At 38.4% G+C, this 20,392-nt stretch overlaps 2 protein-coding genes across 3 annotated transcripts in view; one reads left to right on the top strand and one right to left on the bottom strand.

Annotated features, from left to right (window-relative positions):
• The window catches only part of si:dkey-72l14.3 (Glyco_hydro_56 domain-containing protein), a 19,520-nt gene extending 12,371 nt beyond the window's left edge, over window positions 1–7,149 (top strand). The window contains exons 7-8 of the mRNA XM_055165650.1: window positions 1,286–1,552; window positions 7,096–7,149. Coding sequence (XP_055021625.1) covers window positions 1,286–1,552; window positions 7,096–7,149 — 321 coding nt within the window. The remainder of the gene's footprint in view (window positions 1–1,285; window positions 1,553–7,095) is intronic.
• Window positions 6,936–20,392, bottom strand: borcs6 (BLOC-1 related complex subunit 6). Of its 2 annotated transcripts, XM_055166204.1 has the most exons (6): window positions 19,866–20,392; window positions 18,443–18,632; window positions 17,019–17,198; window positions 14,460–14,626; window positions 14,284–14,367; window positions 6,936–9,894 (listed from the first exon to the last, which is right to left on the bottom strand). In XM_055166204.1, the coding sequence occupies exons 1-6, from the start codon at window positions 20,343–20,345 to the stop codon at window positions 9,769–9,771; spliced, it is 1,227 nt and encodes a 408-aa protein (XP_055022179.1). In that variant the 5' UTR covers window positions 20,346–20,392; the 3' UTR covers window positions 6,936–9,768. The 2 variants fall into 2 exon arrangements, with proteins under 2 accessions (XP_055022179.1, XP_055022180.1); XM_055166205.1 differs by lacking the exon at window positions 17,019–17,198.

Here is a 20,392-nt window from a genome sequence, read left to right as displayed (position 1 = left end):
TGTGATTCCAGCTCATACAGATGAATGCTGTCGTTGTGTCCTTGGACAAGACACTTAACCCACCGACAGTGTCTGCGTACACTGGTTTGTGAATGGATGAGTGGTTCCTTGTTGTAAAGCGCTTTGAGTGCCTTGAAGGTGGAAAAGCGCTATAGAAAAATCTGAACATTTACCATTCCCTTTTGCTTTTATGAAGTTCGCAAACAATTTTCTCGAGCTTGTTTTCCGGCTGTTAGGATCCAACAACCACACAATTACGATGTACGAATCCCAAAACTAAAATATGACAATATCAGAACCAGAAACAAAAGCGATATGGTTCAAAAGACAAGAAAAGACTGGCTTTGTCAATAGACACATCCCACTGGGAAATCAAACACGGCGGTTTGATGCTCACTTTTTCAGAAAATCCTTCCCAGTATGCACTGCACGATGAAATTCGTGATGCATCTATTGGAAATGTACGCGCTTTGCTTCATCCATCCCCTTACGCAGCACATACTCAGTTTTAGATGTTTTTCAGCACAAAATTGCAAATGTATCTATTTGTACTAAAACTGAAGTGGGAAAAGGACTGCAAATTGTGATAAAAGGTTTTATATTATGCAAAACTGACGCTTGTGAGCTTTAAGACACGTCAGAATGTTGTTAATTTACCAAAAACAGACCTGGAGTTGTGTTTTGTTTCATTCACACATGTTTCAGTAACACTTTATTATTAGTCTGTTTACATCTCCAAAGCTCAAAATGCTCTGTTCCACCTTGTGATGTCATGAAAAAGTAATAGAGATTGTCATTTCCAGGGCTGAAATGATCCAAATGATTCTAGTAAAGGTGTATGGAGTTTTAAAACACAGTGGAGCCCTTCCTGTATGACATCACAAGGTGGAATAGAGTGTTTTTAGGCTTAATATGCATTGAAACAAAACACAACTCCAGGTCTGTTTGTGATGAGGAAACATTATCAAATGAAACAGAAAACGCACATTAAAGTTTGATACTGTGGTCCAAAGCATGAAAAACAATCTGATGAAGACTTTTTGCCGAAACGTTATAAACATAAAATAAAAAAGCCTTTGAACATTGACCATTTGATCGTGCTATGCATTTTAAGACGAGGAAACATTGTACATAGATCATAAAATTGTGTAATATGGGCTTTTTAAAGCACCATTTACACCATTTAGTAGCAAAAAAAGCACAAAAAAAAAGTAGATTTTCTGTTTAGTTCCACTTGCAAAAAAGAACAATCCTAATAATATTCTCTCTGTCTGTTTGTCTCCAGTCTGATGAAGCCACAGACCAGCCTGACCCCTCCCTCAGACCCGACCCAGACCCTGCAGAGCTGTGGAAAAGGGACTTTCAGTGTCAGTGGTTCTCCTCCTCTGACCGGGACGTGTCAGACCAACAGACGCCCAAAGACGGTGCTCCTTCTGTGGGCAAGAGAGAGGACAGCGTGGGGCAGGGGCTGGATGTGCTGCCTACTGTTTCAGATGGGATAGCCACAACTACGGGTGCCTACGGGGCTCAGAATGGGGACAATGGAGGAAGTGTAAGTCCGAAAACAACTTTGGAAACGCCAGTGGACAGAGGAGAGATAAGAAGTCTCTCAAGGATCACAGTACTGCTGCTACTTCTGCTGGTACTTTGTTTATGGACATGAATAACAAATGCAGAATTCAAAGTTATTTAACAAAATGGATTCACAAAATAAATATGTTTTTTAAAGTGTATATGACAGGTTATCCATCCATCCATCCATTTTCTTCCGCTTATCCGGGGTCGTAGGGGGCTGCAGTTTAAGCAGGGACTCCCAGACTTCCCTCATCCCAGACATGTCCTCCAGTTCTTCCAGCGGGACCCCGAGGCGTTCCCAGGCCAGCCGAGAGACATAGTCCCTCCAGTGTGTCCTGGGTCTTCCCCGGGGCCTCCTCCCGGTGGGACATGCCCAGAACACCTCCCGAGGGAGGCGCCCAGGAGGCATCCGGAACAGATGCCCGGGCCTCAACTGGCTCCTCTCGACGTGGAGGAGCAGCGGCTCTACTCCGAGCTCCTCCCGTGTGACCGAGCTCCTCACCCTGTCTCTAAGGGAGGGTGAAGAGCTCAGTCACACGAGATGAGTGAAATCTAACCTGTCATATGAAGTGTATATGACAGGTTAGATTTCACTAAAACATAGTTATCATGATTGTATTCAAGATAGTACAAAATGTCTTATTTTGGTGAAGTTTTACCATTTTTTACAGAATGTATACAAAAGTGGACTAAGAGTGTGTGACGTCTCCCACAGTGGTCAGCTCCAGTCAAATGCAGCTCACAGAAGCTAGCAGTTATAGGAGTCCATTTGGAGCCAGTTCCACATTAGGAATAGCAATTTATTTAAAAACTAAACTGTGAGATAAAAACACCAGGATCGTGTAAAGTGGGTTAATATGAAAATTTAAGATCAAAATGACGTGGCTCACTGCAGCTGTTACAGAGAGAGGGTAAGGTTTTTCAGTGTAAAGTCAATCGGAACCAGAGTTGATGGAGCCGGAAGTGCCCCCATGCTCACTTCCTATTTGGAACACAGCGGCCAGCGGGTTAGGTATGTCCATTTATATAAACAGTCTATGGATTAGACCAGACCTGGACATTGTGCAGCTCCCAGGTCACATACAGCCCTTTGGTTCACTCTGACCGGCCTGTTTAAGATAATTTGAAATTGCAAAATAAACATATCTTATATTTTTACCTCATGCATGGACTAAAGCTGCATTGCTTTAGTTGTTTTTTGGTGTTTTTTTTATGACATTTTTTGTAAGGCAGCCTCACTTTTTCATTGCTTAGTCATAACATATGTTCTTACCATCTCGTCAAAACAATGATATTTACTGCGTTTTATAAAGAAATACAATTAATATTATGCAGAACTGAGTTAAGCATTTTGGCCTCCACAATATTTTCTGTTTCTCAAGTAGCTCCATGGAAAAAATAATTGTCCACCCCTGGAATAGACTGATAAAAATTGATTACAACACCTTTATTTTGTTAAATGAAATGAACTGAACTCCCAGAAAATACTTTTGTTACATGTGAACTATCCCTGCATTTTTCGAGTTGATGATGTATAGCAGTGTTTTATTTTACAACTCAGAGTTACTTCCTGTAGTTTTTGTACATTTTTTTTCTACTTTTTTCCTACTGAACTGATGTAAAATGATAAATATTTACTTTTAGAAAACATGAAAACCTGTCATATGCACTTTACGTTTACAGTAGACATAATCAGGAATGTAAAATGCACCCACAACTCAAAAGTGCCTTTGAGCAACACACTATCTCAAACTTGCCAAACTGGCTGTTAACGAACATTTCTTAAGCAGTAAACACTTCGGTGGTTTCAAACGCATTTCAACGGACACTTTTGCTGGGTATCACGTATCAAATGGCCGTGTTATTTTTGCAGTTATATTTTTATCTGTTCATTTGCATATATATTTGTTTATGTGTACAATTTTGGAGTTCATAGTTTTGTAAACATTTGTAAATATGGAAAAATAAAAGAATCTGAGCAGCTATAACAGTGTGGTGGTATCAGAAGGCAAAGAGATCAGTCATTTGTAAAAAAAAATAAATAAATAAAAAAAAAAGTACAGCAGACCCAGGTGTGTGTCTTCAGAAAACATTAAGACAAAGAAAGAGGACTGTCACTATGATGTATGCCTATTTTGACCATGTTTGTGAAGAAAAAAAGCAAACAAGATCCATAAAGTTGGTATATAACGCCCTCTGCCTGTGTTGTGTGTAACTGCACATATCAGAGCTCCATATTAAAATCATATTCAGTTGTTTAATGGGTTTTCTAGACTAGGACAGGAAACCAAAACCAAAACAGAAATAAATTCGGACTAAATCAGGAACAACGCAGCCAAAAAGCCAAAAAGATAGATATATGCAGTTAAAGATGCACAATGTAATATTTCTGGGTGAAGATTGGAGATTAGGGGTGTGCAAAAATATTGAAATATAAATGTATCGCATCGTTTAATGTGATGATACAGTATCGATATCGTGGGCTGCTGTATCGATACATCGCCAAGAGTATTTTTTGGTGTATTTTACTAAATTATTGTTACAGTGCTAAAGTTTTGTTGTTTGTTTAGAGGAAGGAAACTCATTTATGCGACATGTATCATGATATGATTTTTTATTGAATCGTATCGAATCGAATCTGAAATATATTGTATTGAATTGAAAGTGCACTGTATCGAAATACATAGCGTATCGTGGGCTGTGTACAGTGTTGGGGAGTAACAGATTACATGTACTGGAGTTACGTAATCAGAGTACAAATTATGAGTAACTGTATTCAGTTACAGTTACTGTTTCAGTGAGTGGTAATTGGATTACAGTTACTTTGTTGAAATAATGGATTACACGGTGGTATTTTCCAGTTTTTACATTTTGTGCTATATCCCCCTTTTATTTATTTTTTTCCATAATTCCACTCATTGCCGGACACTAAACCAGGTCTAAAACAGGATTTAACAGGACTAAATCATGCTGTGCGGTCGTGTCTCCTCCTTTTCTATCAATACTATTTTTAATACGGTTAAGTAAAGACTCTTTCATTTTCTTTTAGCAGACAAAACATCTTATGTGAAGATTTCCTCGTCTTTGCTTCTCTACAGCAAATCAAGTAATCCAAAGTATTCAGATTACGTTACTCACTTTAAGTAATTTAATGGATTACGTTACAAACTACATTTTGGGGTATGTAATCTGTAATCTGTAGGGGAATACATTTTAAAAGTAACACTCCCAACACTGGCTGTGTATCGAGGTATGTATCGTATCGGCAATTTCTGAATGAATCCCAGTCCTAATGGAGATGTTATTGCTTTGCCTTTGATTTTCCACAGTATGGCATTAAACTCACACTATCAGACAAAATGTTGGACCCAATTAGTTTCTTTGTTTTTATTTTTGCTACTTTCTATATTTTATACACACAAAAGACTTCAAATATGTGAAGTAAGATTCTGTATAAGGAATAATGTAGAAAAGAATAAAGGTAAATCACTATTTTTGTTTAGTTTGTTTTAAATTCATATTCTCAAAGTAGAAGAAAAAACATTTAATGAGATGGTGCATGCCAATTTTTGACTGGTAGTGTAGTATATCTGCAGGTAATGCCACTGGGCGAATTTACAGGTCAAATCTGTGGAGAGGCGATCCCGTTCACAGTAAGAATGCATGTTTTAAGGGCATTTTTGAGTATGAAACCTGCAATAGGCTCTATTCACGCTTACATCACAAACCAGGAAGACATTTGGAAACTTTTTTTTTTTTAATGAGACAGGGACAAGGCACAATTTATACATTAACCTTAACAGGAGAGATTCATTGTACCAGGTTGTATCATCGGTGCTAATTTCCACCTGTCGTCCCAGGGCAGGTTCATTGATTGATTGTATTTAATTGATCTTAGCTATCCACTGTTCTTCCTGGAGCATGTTTTGGGTTGATGGGGGAAACTGGAGCGCCCGGAGGAAACCCATCCAGACACGGGGAGAAACATGGAAACTCCACACAGAAAAGCCCAGGCGACCCAGGGATCGAACCCGGAACCTTGTTGCTGTGAGGTATGAGTGCTAGTCAACTTCCAGTGTAGATACTTTTTAGATACTTTTACCATCTAAAAAACATAGCAAAAATCAAAGGTTTACTGTCTAAAGCAGACTTGGAGAAACTTATCCATGCGTTTGTCTCCAGTAGGTTAGATACTGTAATGTTCTGCTCACTGGTCTCTCCAAACGAGCTGTGAGACGCTGCAGAACATCCAGAACATCCAGAACATCCAGAACACTGCAGCTCGGGTCCTGACTCGAACTAGGAAGTACGAGCACATAAGTCCTGTGCACTGGCTTCCTGTGCCTCAGAGAATAGAGTTTAAAGCAGCTCTGCTTGTACAAGTGTCTCCATGGCCGAGCACCAAAGTCCATCTGTGACATGTTAGTGTCATATGAACCATCTCACACTCTGAGGACCCTCAGGGACCGGCCTCCTGCTGGTGCCCAGAGTCACGACTAAACAAGGGGAGTCAGAGTTTCAGGTTCATGCAGCTAAAACCTGGAACAGTCTGAACATGTGAGACAGACTCTTCTGTGACGCTGTTTAAATCCAGGCTCAAAACATTTCTGTTTAACTGTGCATAAAACTGAAAGGTTTTCATTCCGCACTCTTCTCTCCAATTTATGTCTCTCTTTTTTATTTTAATCTTCATGATTATTTATGTTTTGATTTGTTTTTATTATCATTTTAATGTATTTCTTATTCTGTAAAGCACTTTGAATTACTTTGTGTACGAATTGTGCTATACAAATAAACTTGCCTTGCCTTAGATACTGACTATAATTAAAACTTTTTTATTTGAGTTTTTATTATGATTTTATTATAGTTCTATGGATAAAACCCACTGAAGTAAACGTGATCAGCGGTAACATGACGAGTGCATATGTATGTGCTGTTTGGAATCATCTTGAATTTGGCAGAAAAATTATAAAAACTGCGGTATGGTTGTAATTGTTGATTAGTCAAACATAACAGAAAGCTACAATGACATGTAGATGAAGAAAACTGGGACATTTTCTCAGTTTTTCTAGATTTTGTCAGATTTAATACCGCGAAAAGAACCCGCCGGAAGTCGTCATCACATGTTTCCAAACGTCTTCCTTGTTTGTGACGTAAGCGTGAATAAAGTCTACTGAATAAACACAAGATCGATTAGTTTATACTGCGATACTGTGGAACATTCCAGGCAAAGAAGTAACATCACCATGTAAACAAACAGGTGGCGTATCCTCTGCCTGAAAAGTTACACGGTGTTCCTTCAGACCAAGTTTAAACCGTTCCAGGCCGAGACTCAATCCGGAGCAAGTAAGACAAAAATATTCAACATTTGCAAATTTATTCATTCTTAATTAAAATATACAGAGACAGGAGTATCTAAATAAGAGTTACAGGTATAATTATTTACATGTACAACGAGAATCAATAATACACCACTTTATTTATAATTATTCACAATTAAATTACAACGTTTTTTCTCAGAAGTCGAGAGCGGACATGCAGATAGATCTGTCTCTCAGATTCAAACTGGTGTGAGGAGAAAAGCAGGCCAGAGCTTTGTGCATTGTGTTGCTATGGTAACGTTCGCCAGCGGTAATAACAAAACGGACATGCAGACGCTGTACTCGTGAACAGAAACTCGCCGTGTATTTTAGGGGTTAAAATCAGAGATACATGATCAGTATGAGTATTTAAAATCCATGAACACTTGCAAAGTTTTAGTTTTTGAGGCCCATATTTAGTCATATTTAATTGCACACGTTTTATGAGAATGACAACAAAATATTCTCCCTGTGTAAGTTGAAAAATCTGCACATTTTCCTAATTTATAGAATGTTAAACGACCAAAATAAGCCGTAAGAAAGGAGACCATATAGAAAGATGTAGGGCTGCACAATATATTGCAAAAATATCGGTATTGCTGTACTGGTTGCCACGATAATCGATATCGCAAGAAAATAAAGACATCTTTGTTTATGTTATTAAAATGTGTTTTTAAAGGTGCATTGTGTAACTTTTCTGGTTACTGTTTGTCTGGAAGGTTTCACAGTGTGGCATTAAACCGTTCTATCTTCATGGAAACCAAACCAGACCAACATACAGGTCAGATCTGCGGAGAGGCGACCCCGTTTAGTCAGAATGTTTGATTTTTGAGCAACAGAAACACCCGTGATTGCGTAATTGTAAGGTAGAGCTGTTTAATGTCATACTGTGGAACATTCCAAGCAGAGCAGAGACATCTCCATGGAAACAAGCAGGTGACGGACCGCCAACCATAAAGTTACACAGTGCACCTTTAAAGTAAAATGGACAATATCGTATTTTCCGCACTATAGGGCGCACTTAAAAGCCTTTAATTTCATCAAAAAACGACTGCGCGCCTTAAAATACAGTGCGTCTTATATGTGAATTTATTTGTGTGTCTTAGTACGACTTTAGTAAACTACAAAGCCGCACCACTTGCAGCATTATGGCTCCCGTAGTCAGGAGCATCGCAGAGTAATACATACTGTGATTCCTTTTAATATCAAAATGCACCTGTCGAGAGACACGCTCACAACGCCGACTTTAAACTCAAGGCTGTTATAAAGTGAAAGTGTGAGGTGCGTGGGAGCAGTGGATGAGAGAAGGAGAACACACATTCACCAAGACAGAGAGACAGCGCCGAGCCACTTACGCCACGATCTGCCGACGGATCGTGGACGCCCGGGCTAAAGATCAGTATCAACTGTGGTCCGAGCTTTCACCAAGACCAGAATCATCACTGAACTGAACTCCAGGGAACAGTAACCACACTGACTCGGATCATGACGAGAGGGATGTGGACGTGATGGACGCCGTAATCACCCAACTGTTTGAACAATTATGAGTTATTGTGAATACAGCAACAATTTAGCGTCTCAGACAGTATTTTTTTTAAACGTTACAACTGAACAAAGTTGAGAGTTATTGTGAACACGTTAAGTAAAGTTTGACTGACTTATGTAACTGTTGTGTTTCATTTAATGTGCCTTAAAGTCTGGTGCGGTTTATAGTGCGGAAAATACAGTGCTCATTATTTTCTTTATTAAGTCCTACATTAGTCTCTGTTTGGTCTTGGTTTTTGACGCAGTTTGATCTGTAAATTAAGTGATTTTTCAATTTTTGTTTTAGTTAATCTAAACATGCCAAAAAGTATGTTCTCGTAATAATGTCGTTAACACAATACAAAACATAGCTATCAAATATCGCATCTGTTTCTCATATCGTGCAGCCCTATAAAGATATATTTTTTCATTTGGTATTGGCCTTTCAATTTAACACTTTTCAGTAACTGCAAAAGCTCCAGTGTCACTTGGATGTAAACAAAAAAAAATAAATGAAAATGGCTCTCACATAGAAACATGCCAAGAATAAATTAACACAAAAGACGGTAGGACAAACATGATGCGGCGGACTTCACTCGGAGAAATCGTGTTGCATAAAGGTTAAAAAATATATTCTGTGCAAAAGTCTCGAGAGTTCAGACAAGTCTCTTCTGAACCAAGAAGAGCATAGTGCAATTTTTCCAAGCAATGGATGGCAAATTCTTCCGTTTTACGACACGAAAAAGGCTCCGAAGTTAAATTTATCAAGGAGCTGAGGTGCAGACCTCAAAGGTCCTATATTATGCAAAGTTTACCGAGATTTAATCCGTATTATAATGCGGTCACCTCATCAAAAACAGACCTGGAGTTGTGTTTTGTTTCATTCACGTTTGAGAAACCTTTTATTATTAGTTTGTTAACACCTCCAAAGCTCAAAATGCTCTGTTTCAAGCAGTAGTTTTCAAGTTAACAGCTACATTTTACCTTTAGAACAGTCGAGATTGAAACTGAAACTATCCAAATGATTGTAATAAAGGTGTGTGGAGTTTAAAAACACAGTGGAGAAACGTGTGAATGAAACAAAACAACTCCAGGTCTGTTTGCGACGAGGAAACAACATTATAACATCGATCAGAAAACAGCGTAATACCGGGCCGTTAAACTCCAAGCGGTAAACAGAATCAGACGACGAAGAACTTCCTCGTTTGGTGGGACAGGAGCCTGGTGGCGTCTGGGGTTGGCTGGGTTTGAGTCCTGGTACGTCTCAGGCGGGTGGAGTCTGGGGCTGGTACCTCTGAGGTGGGTGGAGTTACTTACAGATGGCCTCCAGAGCGTCCAGGGTGCGTTTGATGTCGCGTATCTGAGCTGCCAACCCGTGGATGGGCTGCATGGACCTGTCCAGCTCCTCACAGCGCGCCATCAGAGTGTACATGCCCTGTGACAAACAACAACACCACTTTAGTGACAAGATTTCTGTTTAAGATCAAAAGTCAAAGTCAGGGTTCCCACTCTTTTTTACTGACAAAACTCTTCAATAGGTTTTTCATGACCTATGTGAATTTTCCATGACTTTACGGCTCCTACATGTGTAGAATTGATCAGACTTTTAGGGCTAAATATGAAATGTTAACTCTTTCCACTCACCCTATGGTTTGGTGTTATAGTTTTTTTAACATTTAAAATCCTGTCAGTGCATTTATCGTTGTCTCTTTTAAATAAAACGTGCATACATTCGGAAATAATCATAATAGCCTCATGAATAAGACAGGATGTTTGTTGTTGGAGGAAATTATGTTACTTCATTTAATCTTGGCCTGGATACTAGATTGATCTTCAAGCCATCGTCAATGTAACACCTGATTAACCCCCCCCAGGCGTTGCAGATTTGCAACAGCTAAATGCCAATAACCTACTTACTCCAAATCCATATTTTATGAGCTTTTTTTTACTCAGGAGCCTTTTTTCCCATCCATGCTGATAAACGTGGACGATGCAGACTGTGTAAGAACGGCTCCACACAAACGACCTGCCAGAAGTGCAAAGTACTTTTGTTGTTTACAAAGGATAAAAATAGTTTCTTGGAACACCACATGAAAAAGTGATGTTGTTCTGCCACTGTAAAGCTGTTACACTGTGCTTTATGTTGTCATTGTTATGAAAAGTGGTTTACACATAAAGTTAGTGTTCACATAATTTTCAGTCTTCAGTGTTAATTTACCACACCGGGCCAATGCTGCAAATCTGAAACATCCCAGAACACATTGGATCTCAAAAAAAAAAAAAGTCAGGATTGATTATTTCTACCCCATATGATCATTTTCCCCAAATATCAGATTTTTTCCTGTTACTAAAATTGTATTTGAGCCTGAAAGGGTTAAAACATTATTATAGTGGTATATTTATGTTATTTTTTTGTTGTGATTCCAATACTATTTTTGTTATTTGCATTTATGAGTTTGTAATATACAACAGGGTTCCCGCTCTTTTTCACTGACAAAATTTGTGTATAATTGATCAGACTTTTAGGGCTAAATATGAAATGTTACGACCGTCCCACACTACAGGAGAATTAGGCTTTGGTTTGCACCTCCCTGTTTTTGAGGCGTGACCCGATTTTGTGTCTTCTGGTGCGATTTTGAAGCCGCTGCACTCCTCGTGTGTGCGGTGTCAGTGTGACTCTGATTTATGGGCTGTTACTGTAGCGTTGCTGATGTTTGGCAGCTCAGAGCGTCGGGGGCAGACAGAGTGACAGACACAGAGACGCAACATACAAACTCAGGAAATAGTGAAAATAATGAGAAGACTTTATTACTCACCTCTCGTAAAGTGGGAAATTTAAACTGCAGCATTTCATCCATATTCACACAATTTTTCCTCTGCAAATAATGACATTCAGTCTACAAAACCGCGCTGTGAATCCAGTTTGAAGTGTTCTTTAGAAGTAAAAAGGCCTGAGTAGTTCCTCACGTGTGTCTGTTTACATCCACACAGCGCATGGATCGAGGTGAAGCTGCAGATTAGTGATAGTGACTCTACTTCCTCTCTACTTCATCGCCAACCTTCTGTGCAATAAAAATCATGTATCTGAAGTTTTGCACCACATTTCAAATATAATAACAACACAGTTTTGACTTGTATTTAAACCAGAAGTGCAGCGCTCTGATCTTTTGAACACTTAAGAGTCTCAAATTGAGTCGTTTTACTGTAGACAGAAAACTCCCAACTGTGTAGCTGATATCCTGCTGCAGTCTTTGCGATCGGAGATTTAAAATCTCATAAGATTCTCCTCGTGTCTGTGGTGTGTGTTTTTTGTCACACGTTTAAAAATCTCTTAAGACCGAAAAATGCTGTAGTGTCTGGCGATAGTGCTGCCAAGTACAACACAATCTCCTTTGTACAAGTCTCTCCGTGACCGAGCACCAAAGTACATCTGTGACATGTTAGTGTCATATGAAGAGGACTCAGGGACCGACCTCCTGCTGCAGAGTCACGACTAAACAAGGGGAGTCAGCGTTTCAGGTTCATGCAGCTAAAACCTGGAACAGTCTGAACATGTGAGACGCTGTTTAAATCCAGGCTCAAAACATTTCTGTTTAACATGAAAGGTTTTCATTCCGCACTCTTCTCTCCAATTTCTCTCTCTTCTTCTTATTTCTTAAAGCACTTTGAATTACTTTGTGTACGAATTGTGCTGCCTGCCTTTGGTTAAACTTTAGATAATATAGATGTTATTTCAAAAATAGAATAGATTTGATTGTAGTATCGTAGTATGGAAAGTAGTATGCAACTGATAAGATTTTAAATTGGAATATTACCATAGTATTTACACTGAAATAAAGTATGATAAAATAACATGGCCCCACAAAACCAGGTATTTGTCTAATCCACAGTGGCTTTTAAAACATAAATTGCAAAACATTCCAAATAAATAATAACAATCAGTATCTATACCGTCTCTTTTTGACAGTACATACATGATTCAAACAGTCATGATTTCAGTGATCAACCATGAATAGTGATTGTGGTTTTCTAAAATTGAGCAGCCCTAATTTAAAGGTGCACTGTGGAACTTTTCTGGTGGAGAATTCGTGGAGTATGCTAAGTCTGGAATATTAATTAAGAATGCAATATTTTTGTGAGTAAATAAGTTTAATGCTGTACTGTGGGACATTTCAGGTAAAGCAATAATATCTCTGTAAAGACGAGAAGATGGAGGACGCCCTGACCAGAAAAGTTACACAGTGGGCCTTTTAAAGAACAACATAATGACATTTATACTTTTCAGTGAACTTTGCAGGGTTCCCACGGTCATGGAAAGCCTGGAAAAGTCATGGAATTTTAGTATCTCATTCACACAACTACAATGTTCTGTTAAGTTCTCATTAGACTATTACGATTATTTCCGAACGTATGCACCTTTTGTTTAAAAGAGACGACAATAAACAGTATTTTGAATGTTAAAAAACTATAAAACCAAACCATACAGTGAGTGGAAAGGGTTAACATTTTATATTTAGCCCTAAAAGTCTGATCAATTCTACACAAATTTTGTCAGTGAAAAAGAGTGGGAACCCTCCTGTATTTTACAAACTCATAAATGCAAATTACAAAAATAGTTTTGGGATCACAACAAAAAAATAACATATAATTATACCACTATAATAATGTTTTAATCAGGTGTTACATTGACGATGGCTTGAAGATCAATCTAGTATCCAGGCCTAGATTAAATGAAGTAACATCATTTCCTCCAATTTCCTCCAACAACAAACATCCTGTCTTATTCTGTACTAACATGTTCTGTTAAGATCTCATTAGGCTGTTATTTCTGAATGTATGCATGTTTTGTTTAAAAGAGACGACAGTACATGCACTGACAGTATTTTGAATGTTAAAAACCTGTAAAACCAAACCATAAGGTGAGTGGAAAGGGTTAAGATGCATTTCCCCCATTAAAATGATACTTTATTACCTGGTCCCCGAAGGGTTGACCAGGTTTTGTATTCACCCTGTGTGTCTGTGTGTGTGTCTATCCGCGATAATTCCGCCACTTATGGACCGACTGTCACCAAATTTGGTATGTAGGTCAAGTCCCCGTGTCTGATGCCGCTAAAAAAGTTTGGTGACGATCCAAGGTCATTTGAGGTCACACGGGTCAATTGAAAGGTCACACCATTATGAAGGATAGGCTATTTCGGCAATTTCTGGACCATCTGCGGGCTAAAATATTCACCCAATCATCACAAAAGCTGGCACACACATAACCGGGGCACACTGGATGTTACAGGTTGAAACCGGTCAAGTCAAGGTAACCAAGGTCAAATATGAGTTTTTGGTCATAACTCCGCGAAGGATCGAACTAGAGCAATGGGAGTGGTCTCAAAATCTTAGAAAAATTATGATCTATTTATAATTCTATGCATTTGAATAGTAAAATATTAATAGTTTTCGAGATAATCACTAATTATAACAGTTCCTTTCTCTTTCAGTGTAGCCGTTAAAATTCTAATTTGAACGAAAATAATTTCCATTTCTTCTTTTTCTGGTGATACACAACACACTGATCTACAGTCACAGAAACAAACATATACACAACTCATGAAAAATAACATTTTGGTTACACTTTAGTAAACACAGACATTCTCATGTGGGACCAATATCACACAAATGTTCATGGGCCTGTACAGATACACACATTGCATTGTGGATATAATGATCATGTAATATGGGCTGGGCATTTCTGTGGTGATGAACTGACTCCACCGATGCCTCGTGGGGGATCAGGTTGCTGTTTCTGATTGCGCTTGTTCTTGTTGCTACTCACCTTGATGCTCATGTCCACAGACTCTCCCAGGCTGTCCACAGAGTCCCTGTACGTCTGAATGTATCCCACACTCAACGCAGTCATCTGAAGGAAAATCAAATCAAACAAGCCACATGAGACAAACAGATAAGATAACTCCTTTACTGTGATAAGTCTAAACTGAAAACTGCTCTGACATTCTGGATGGTTCCGTTGAGACTCTTCATCATGGCCTCCACGCTCTGGGCCACATCCTGCGTGTGTCTGTGCAGGTCCTGGAGCACAGACGGGTCGATGGGGGGGATGTCCACAGGTCTGCGTCCCCCCGACCTGCTGCTGCGGTAGATCGGCCCCGAGCAGTCCGCTAACACAGGAGAGAGAGAGGAGAGAGTCAGAAGTTCATATTCAGCCTCAGTCTCTTGCTATTTTTGCTACTTATTTAAAATGTATTATTACCATTTATATTTTTTCTTTTTTCTATTATATTATATTGTGATGTGTGAGCTACTGTGTCCAAGTAATTTCCCTTGTGGATCAATAAAGTTTGTTTAAGTCTAAATGTGGAATTGAAAAAACATTGAAAAAATATTGAAGAGGACTTTATTTTCGGAGATATGTACGAGTAGGTAATAGGCAGGTGAAGGTTGGACAGTGCTTTCAAATGTACCTGAATTTCAATTTTGAAAAAAAGAGAAATAAAAGTTGATACAGTAAATTAAATTGCAAATTTTCCAGTTATTTCCAATCTTAAAATTAAAAATAAATTTAAAACATTTAAATTCAATTCAAATTAAATTAAAATGAAAAAAATATGAAGTTTCAGAGGGGCAAATTTAATATTCAGTCTTTAATTTAGTAAAAAAAATTAAAATCAGGTCAAACGCTAGATTTTTTTCAGTTTTCATATATTGCATACATAATATGTCAAATGGTGAAAAAAATGGGAAATAAAACTTGATAGAGTAATTTAAGTTGCAAATTTTCCAGTTATTTCCAATCTTACATTAAAAAATTAAAAATACATAAATTAATAAATACATACATAAATTAAAAAATACATAAAAAAACAAAAAAAAAAACGAAGTTTCAGAGGGGCAACTGTAATATCCAAATCATTATTTAGTTTTAAAAAATAATAAAATAAGGTCAAATGCTGAAAAAAGGGAAATAAAAACTGATAGAATTATTTAAGTTGCAAATTTTCCAGTTATTTCCATATCTTAAAAATAAAAGTAAATTTAAAAAAAATTTATTTAAATAAAAAATGACGACGTTTCAGAGGGGCAACTTTAATATTCAATCATAATTTAGTAAAAAATAAATAAAATAAGGCCAATGCTAGATTTATTTTCATAGTTTTCGTATATTGCATATATAATAAATGTCAAATGCATGTATACGTGTAAGTGTGTGCCTATTGTGGGATTATAATTTATCATTCAAAGTTGTGGGAAAAAAACTGAAATCAAATTGAACTGTGCTCTACAAAAAAAACGTATCTATTAAATTAAACTATAATTGTTGTTAATTGCTGTACATGTATAGTAATTAAACTACCCGGATTGATTACTTAATTAGAGTAAGACATGACACTTTCTGTTAAGCCTCTCAGCTCACAACAACAGAAGAGTCTATTCATTGTCTAAATATAGAGCATTGATTCTCAGTTTGCTCTGATGTTCGAGTCCATGAATAAAAGATGAGGGTGACTCAACACTATTCAATCAGTACAACCACATCGACGTAGCGTTCCCAAGGGGCGCGGAAACCCAACTCGTGTGTTAGTGCGAGTGTGTACTGAATTATAGCAGGTCAATCATTTTATTTGACACAAGACACGAAAGAGTATGTCAGCTTACTCACTGTGACGGCAACAGTTAAGAAAAATAACCACGAATAGTCGACTATCAATCATTTAAATCACAATCTGGTAGGGACGATGTACAATTTGCATAAAACGAGACGAAAGATGAGATATTTTGACATTAATTAGAATAAATCACTTGTAAATTTCAGTTCCCGGTTTTGCGTCTTGCCATTTTTGATTTACTTTATTTAATATTTCTGCTGATATCGTAGCACTGCTTTTTGGAACAACAGCTTCTCAAAAAATTTTAAATCACCAATATTTGACTCAATTTTTTAAAATCCAAACGTGAAATCATGGGGGAAAAAAATGTCACAAATAGTTTTCTTGTGGCAATTTTGTCTCACGGGATCTTGCCCCATCCCTATTATCTGGGCTATACAGACTCTAAAACACACGCCAACAGATTTTTGTATCAAAGACAGAAGTATTATTAAATCAAAATGGCAAAATAGAATGAACTGTTTCTGATTTCTATTTAATAATACACTTTATTCATAAAATATCCTCTAGCTAGAAGCCTTCAGTCACCACATTTCAACCGTATTTAGTAAAAATGTATTTGATAAAGCTCATATAGTACAATCAAAATATATGTTTGACTAGATGGCCAAACAAAAAAATATTGCAAACTAGTACACTATGAGATTAATTGTTAGTAGCAGCCATATCGCTCACAAAAAAACATCTAAATCTGCACAAAATATGAACAAACAATAAATAAAGTGAACACAAAAAAAGGGTTAAACCGTGAAAAAAATCTATTTAACCCAGGCCTAAGCTGTGTGGTACATTCCGCTATTAAATAAAACCTCCACCAAGAAAACAAAACTCTCTTAATGATCTTAAACATTAAGAGAACCACAGCTCGTACTCCACTAGTACTCACAGTCGCTGCAGTCCAGGCTGGGTTTGGAGCTCATCTTGATCTTCTGCTCTAGGTTCTTTGTGATGAAGTTGGTTAAGTCTCCCTCATGACTGACTGTTCCCTCCAGCTCCAGAGCAGAGGAGATGGTGGCTCTCCTGCCTTCAGATTGCCCTGCTCTGCCTCCTCCTCGAGCCCCTGAACCTACACACCAAAGCACCATCAGGACTGGGTATGCACGGAAACAGAGTCACTCCTGTTTTTATAAGCCATTAAATGAGGAGTGCGCAACTTTTATGGTTTTAAAAGGTACGACTCAGGCTTGTCTCCAAAGATGCTCTGCAGCCTGGTATTAAATTTGTGTTCAAATTCAATTTACTGCTAAAAAAGTGCCTTGAAAGATTCCTGTCACTATGAGCTGGGTCGCCTCTCCACAGATCTGGCATCTCTTTAATAAAACATAAACACATACAAAAATGTTACGTACTTGACTTTCCACGTTCGCTTCCACAAATGTAAAAATCCGATCAATAAATTCTGAACTTTGCACGAAAATGTTTTGTAAATGATACAGACTTGTAATTTTTGCCCTTCAACACAAAAATAGCCAAATTTACAAAGTAAAAACTCTCAAACCACGTGCTTTTCCTAACAGAAGTTTGGCTGTAGACCTCTTGATATAAAAAAAAAAAAAAAGCTACCATATAATTGACGATTAGACATGACTGAATCACAAGCTCGATTACAATTCAATTAACTACTCAGACCTAGATGCCACACTGTGGAACATTCCAGGCAAAACAGTAAAATCTCTATGGAGACAAGCAGGTGTTGGCTCTCGGCCAAACAGCTACACAGAGCACGTTTAACTGAGGAAATGAACTGAACTCCTTAGTCATAATGCATCTGGGCCGGATCTTAGCTGGATCTCAGTGTCTCTTGTATCTCGCACGGTTTTGTATCTGTGCTGTAAAAATTCACAAAAAAAAAAAAAAAATCTAGAACATGCAACCAAAAAAAAGTGTTTTTGTGGAGTGTTAGAATAAATAAAGGCTCTTATGTTTTGTTTAAATGCTTTGTTTTGTTCTGTGCTCTGTTTCAGTGCAGCCAAAATGAAAAAATAGACTGAACATCTAACACTTAAACATTACAACAATAATAACAACAACAATAAATGCTTGTAAAAAAATAAAATAAAATCCTTTGTCGTTAAATAATGATTAAGTTTAAATTGAGTCCACGTTTATCAAGCCAAAAAAAGTGCCCCCAATCCTAACAGATCTGTAAAAGATGACAGAACTTCTTGCTAGACTAAAAATACGCTGATCCCACCCTCCCATCTCGTGACTGCTGCTGTGTGCTGCAATATTTTCCAAATCCAATACACAAAAGCCTGAGATCAACAAAAACACGCCCGCCCCACGCTGTGCTGTGGAAGAGAGCTTTACCTCCGTAGGCCTGGCTGATCTCGTCCAGGCTCTTACTGTCCTGCATGCCCCTCACGTTCCTCACCCACACCTCGGCCATGACGTGAGGGGGGCAGGGGGGCTCCTCCGAGGGCACCAGAGGGGGCGGGGAGGGGCAGGAGGCGGAGCTCGGACCGGGTGCAGAGGAGGAGAACTGGTGAGTCGGCCGGAACTGGGGAAGCAGATTAAAAAAGATAAAAGGATCAGTTTAGTTAATTACACTGTGATTATTGATTAAAGGTCATATATTAAGCAAAATTGACTTTTGTGAACTTTAAGCCACGTTAGAATGTTTTGTTTCATTCACACGTGTTTGAGAAATCCTGTATTATTAATCTGTTCACATCTCCAAAGCTCAAAATGCTCTCTTCCACCTTGTGATGTCATGTAGTGGTAGTTTTCAAGTTAACAGCTACATTTTACCTTTTTGTTCAGTAGAGATTGGCAATTCCAGGACTGAAATCATCATCTTAAATCATAATCATCTTAAAACCAATGAAGGAATGAAGGTGTATGGAGTTTAAAGACACAGTGGAGAACTTCCTGTATTACCACATGACATCACAAGGTGGACGAAGTGGTTTCTGTATGAGAAGCTACAACATGTAATTTTTAAGAGAGAGATTAAAGAGATTTTTTTTTTTTTTTCATTTAATTTTCATTGTTTTTATTGCACAGAAAAGTTTCTTGTTTCCTTGAATGTTGTTCCTTTGGCTATAATCTATCACGGTATGGCATAAAACCAACCTATCTCCATAGAGAATGTTCCAAAATATGGCTTAAATTTTTAATTTCCATGAAATTATGTAGGTGCCACCTTCAGAATTTTACACACTGTACCTTTAAATGCAAATTTCAAAATATTATAGATTTTACTAAACAAAATTCTGACTGAAGAAAGCACCTGTCTGTGACACTGTTTGTGAAGTTAATATGATTAACTGAGGTTCAAGAGCTGGACCACGCCTCAACCTCCTCTCCAGCCAACCACGGCTTATCTCAACCACGCCTTCAATTACCCAGAAGCCTTATTTATACGACGTATCTCGACATCACCGTCTGTGTCAGCTCTCGACCCCCTCCCTCCCACCCCGTGTCTCTCGTTCATCCTTCAGCCCGAAAAGGAGGAGAGTTCCAAATCAGCTGGGTGACCATTTTTGGATTGGAGACGGAGCCTCCACTGCTACGTCTCCCCCCCGCCATCAAATCTATCCACTGTCAATAAATATCTTATCTTATTCCATTGTTGTGGCGTGATCTTTGCTAGTGAATAAAGTTTTTAAATAGACAATAGGTAAATAGTAACAGTCACAAGATTTGATTTGAACTGGGCTGGACAAAACTCCAGTTAATAATCCAGAGAAAAGATCAAACTCCAGATAAAATGTATTCTGCTGTGTCATACCTGGCCCTGTGTCCTCCCTGACGTGTGCTGGTTCCTCCACTTCTTCTCGTCTTCCTCTTCATCCTGTTTCTCCTTCTCTCCTTCCTCCTCTTCCTCCTCGTCCTCGTCCTCCTCTTCTGCTCCATCTCTGCACCTCTCTGGGCCTCCTCCACCAGGCTCTGCTGTGTCTGTGGCCTCATTTACACTTGAGTTCAGAGTTAAACTTGCCGTTCTTTGGGTTACGTCTGCAGTCTGTAGGTCCACTCCACTTTTTCCACCTGATAGTTCATTATTACACACAGTCTGTTCATTGTTTGACATAACAGCTCCATTGTCAGTCTGTCTTATATCCTCATCTGTGTCTCGCTCCTCTGGACACGTGGGTTTGTTTAAAGCAGGACCTGGACTCTTCACCGTAGAGTGGGGTCCGTTCTCTGCTGAAGTCAGGACCCCATTGGCTGTTTCTGGCACCTCTGTGCCAATCACAGGGGAGAGACTCATCCCTCCACCTGCAGCTGACAGAGCGAGAGAAAGATGTGTGGATTAAA

Source organism: Boleophthalmus pectinirostris, unplaced genomic scaffold (genome assembly GCF_026225935.1).
Source record: "Boleophthalmus pectinirostris isolate CB_2022bp ecotype Guang Dong unplaced genomic scaffold, ASM2622593v1 HiC_scaffold_8, whole genome shotgun sequence".
Classification (NCBI taxonomy): domain Eukaryota; kingdom Metazoa; phylum Chordata; class Actinopteri; order Gobiiformes; family Gobiidae; genus Boleophthalmus; species Boleophthalmus pectinirostris.
Note: the sequence above shows the minus strand (reverse complement) of the source record. Positions and strands in the feature narration are given on the sequence as shown.

What these genes read in the sequence shown, in the direction of transcription:
- borcs6 (XM_055166204.1), bottom strand. Translation starts at nt 20,345, where the DNA reads ATGAGTCTCTCCCCTGTGATTGGCACAGAGGTGCCAGAAACAGCCAAT. An exon ending in CAGGGAGGACACAGGGCCAG is followed by an intron (nt 18,633 to 19,865) that starts GTATGACACAGC and finishes CTGCTTCCCCAG; the next exon opens with TTCCGGCCGACTCACCAGTT. An exon ending in GATCAGCCAGGCCTACGGAG is followed by an intron (nt 17,199 to 18,442) that starts GTAAAGCTCTCT and finishes TTTGGTGTGTAG; the next exon opens with GTTCAGGGGCTCGAGGAGGA.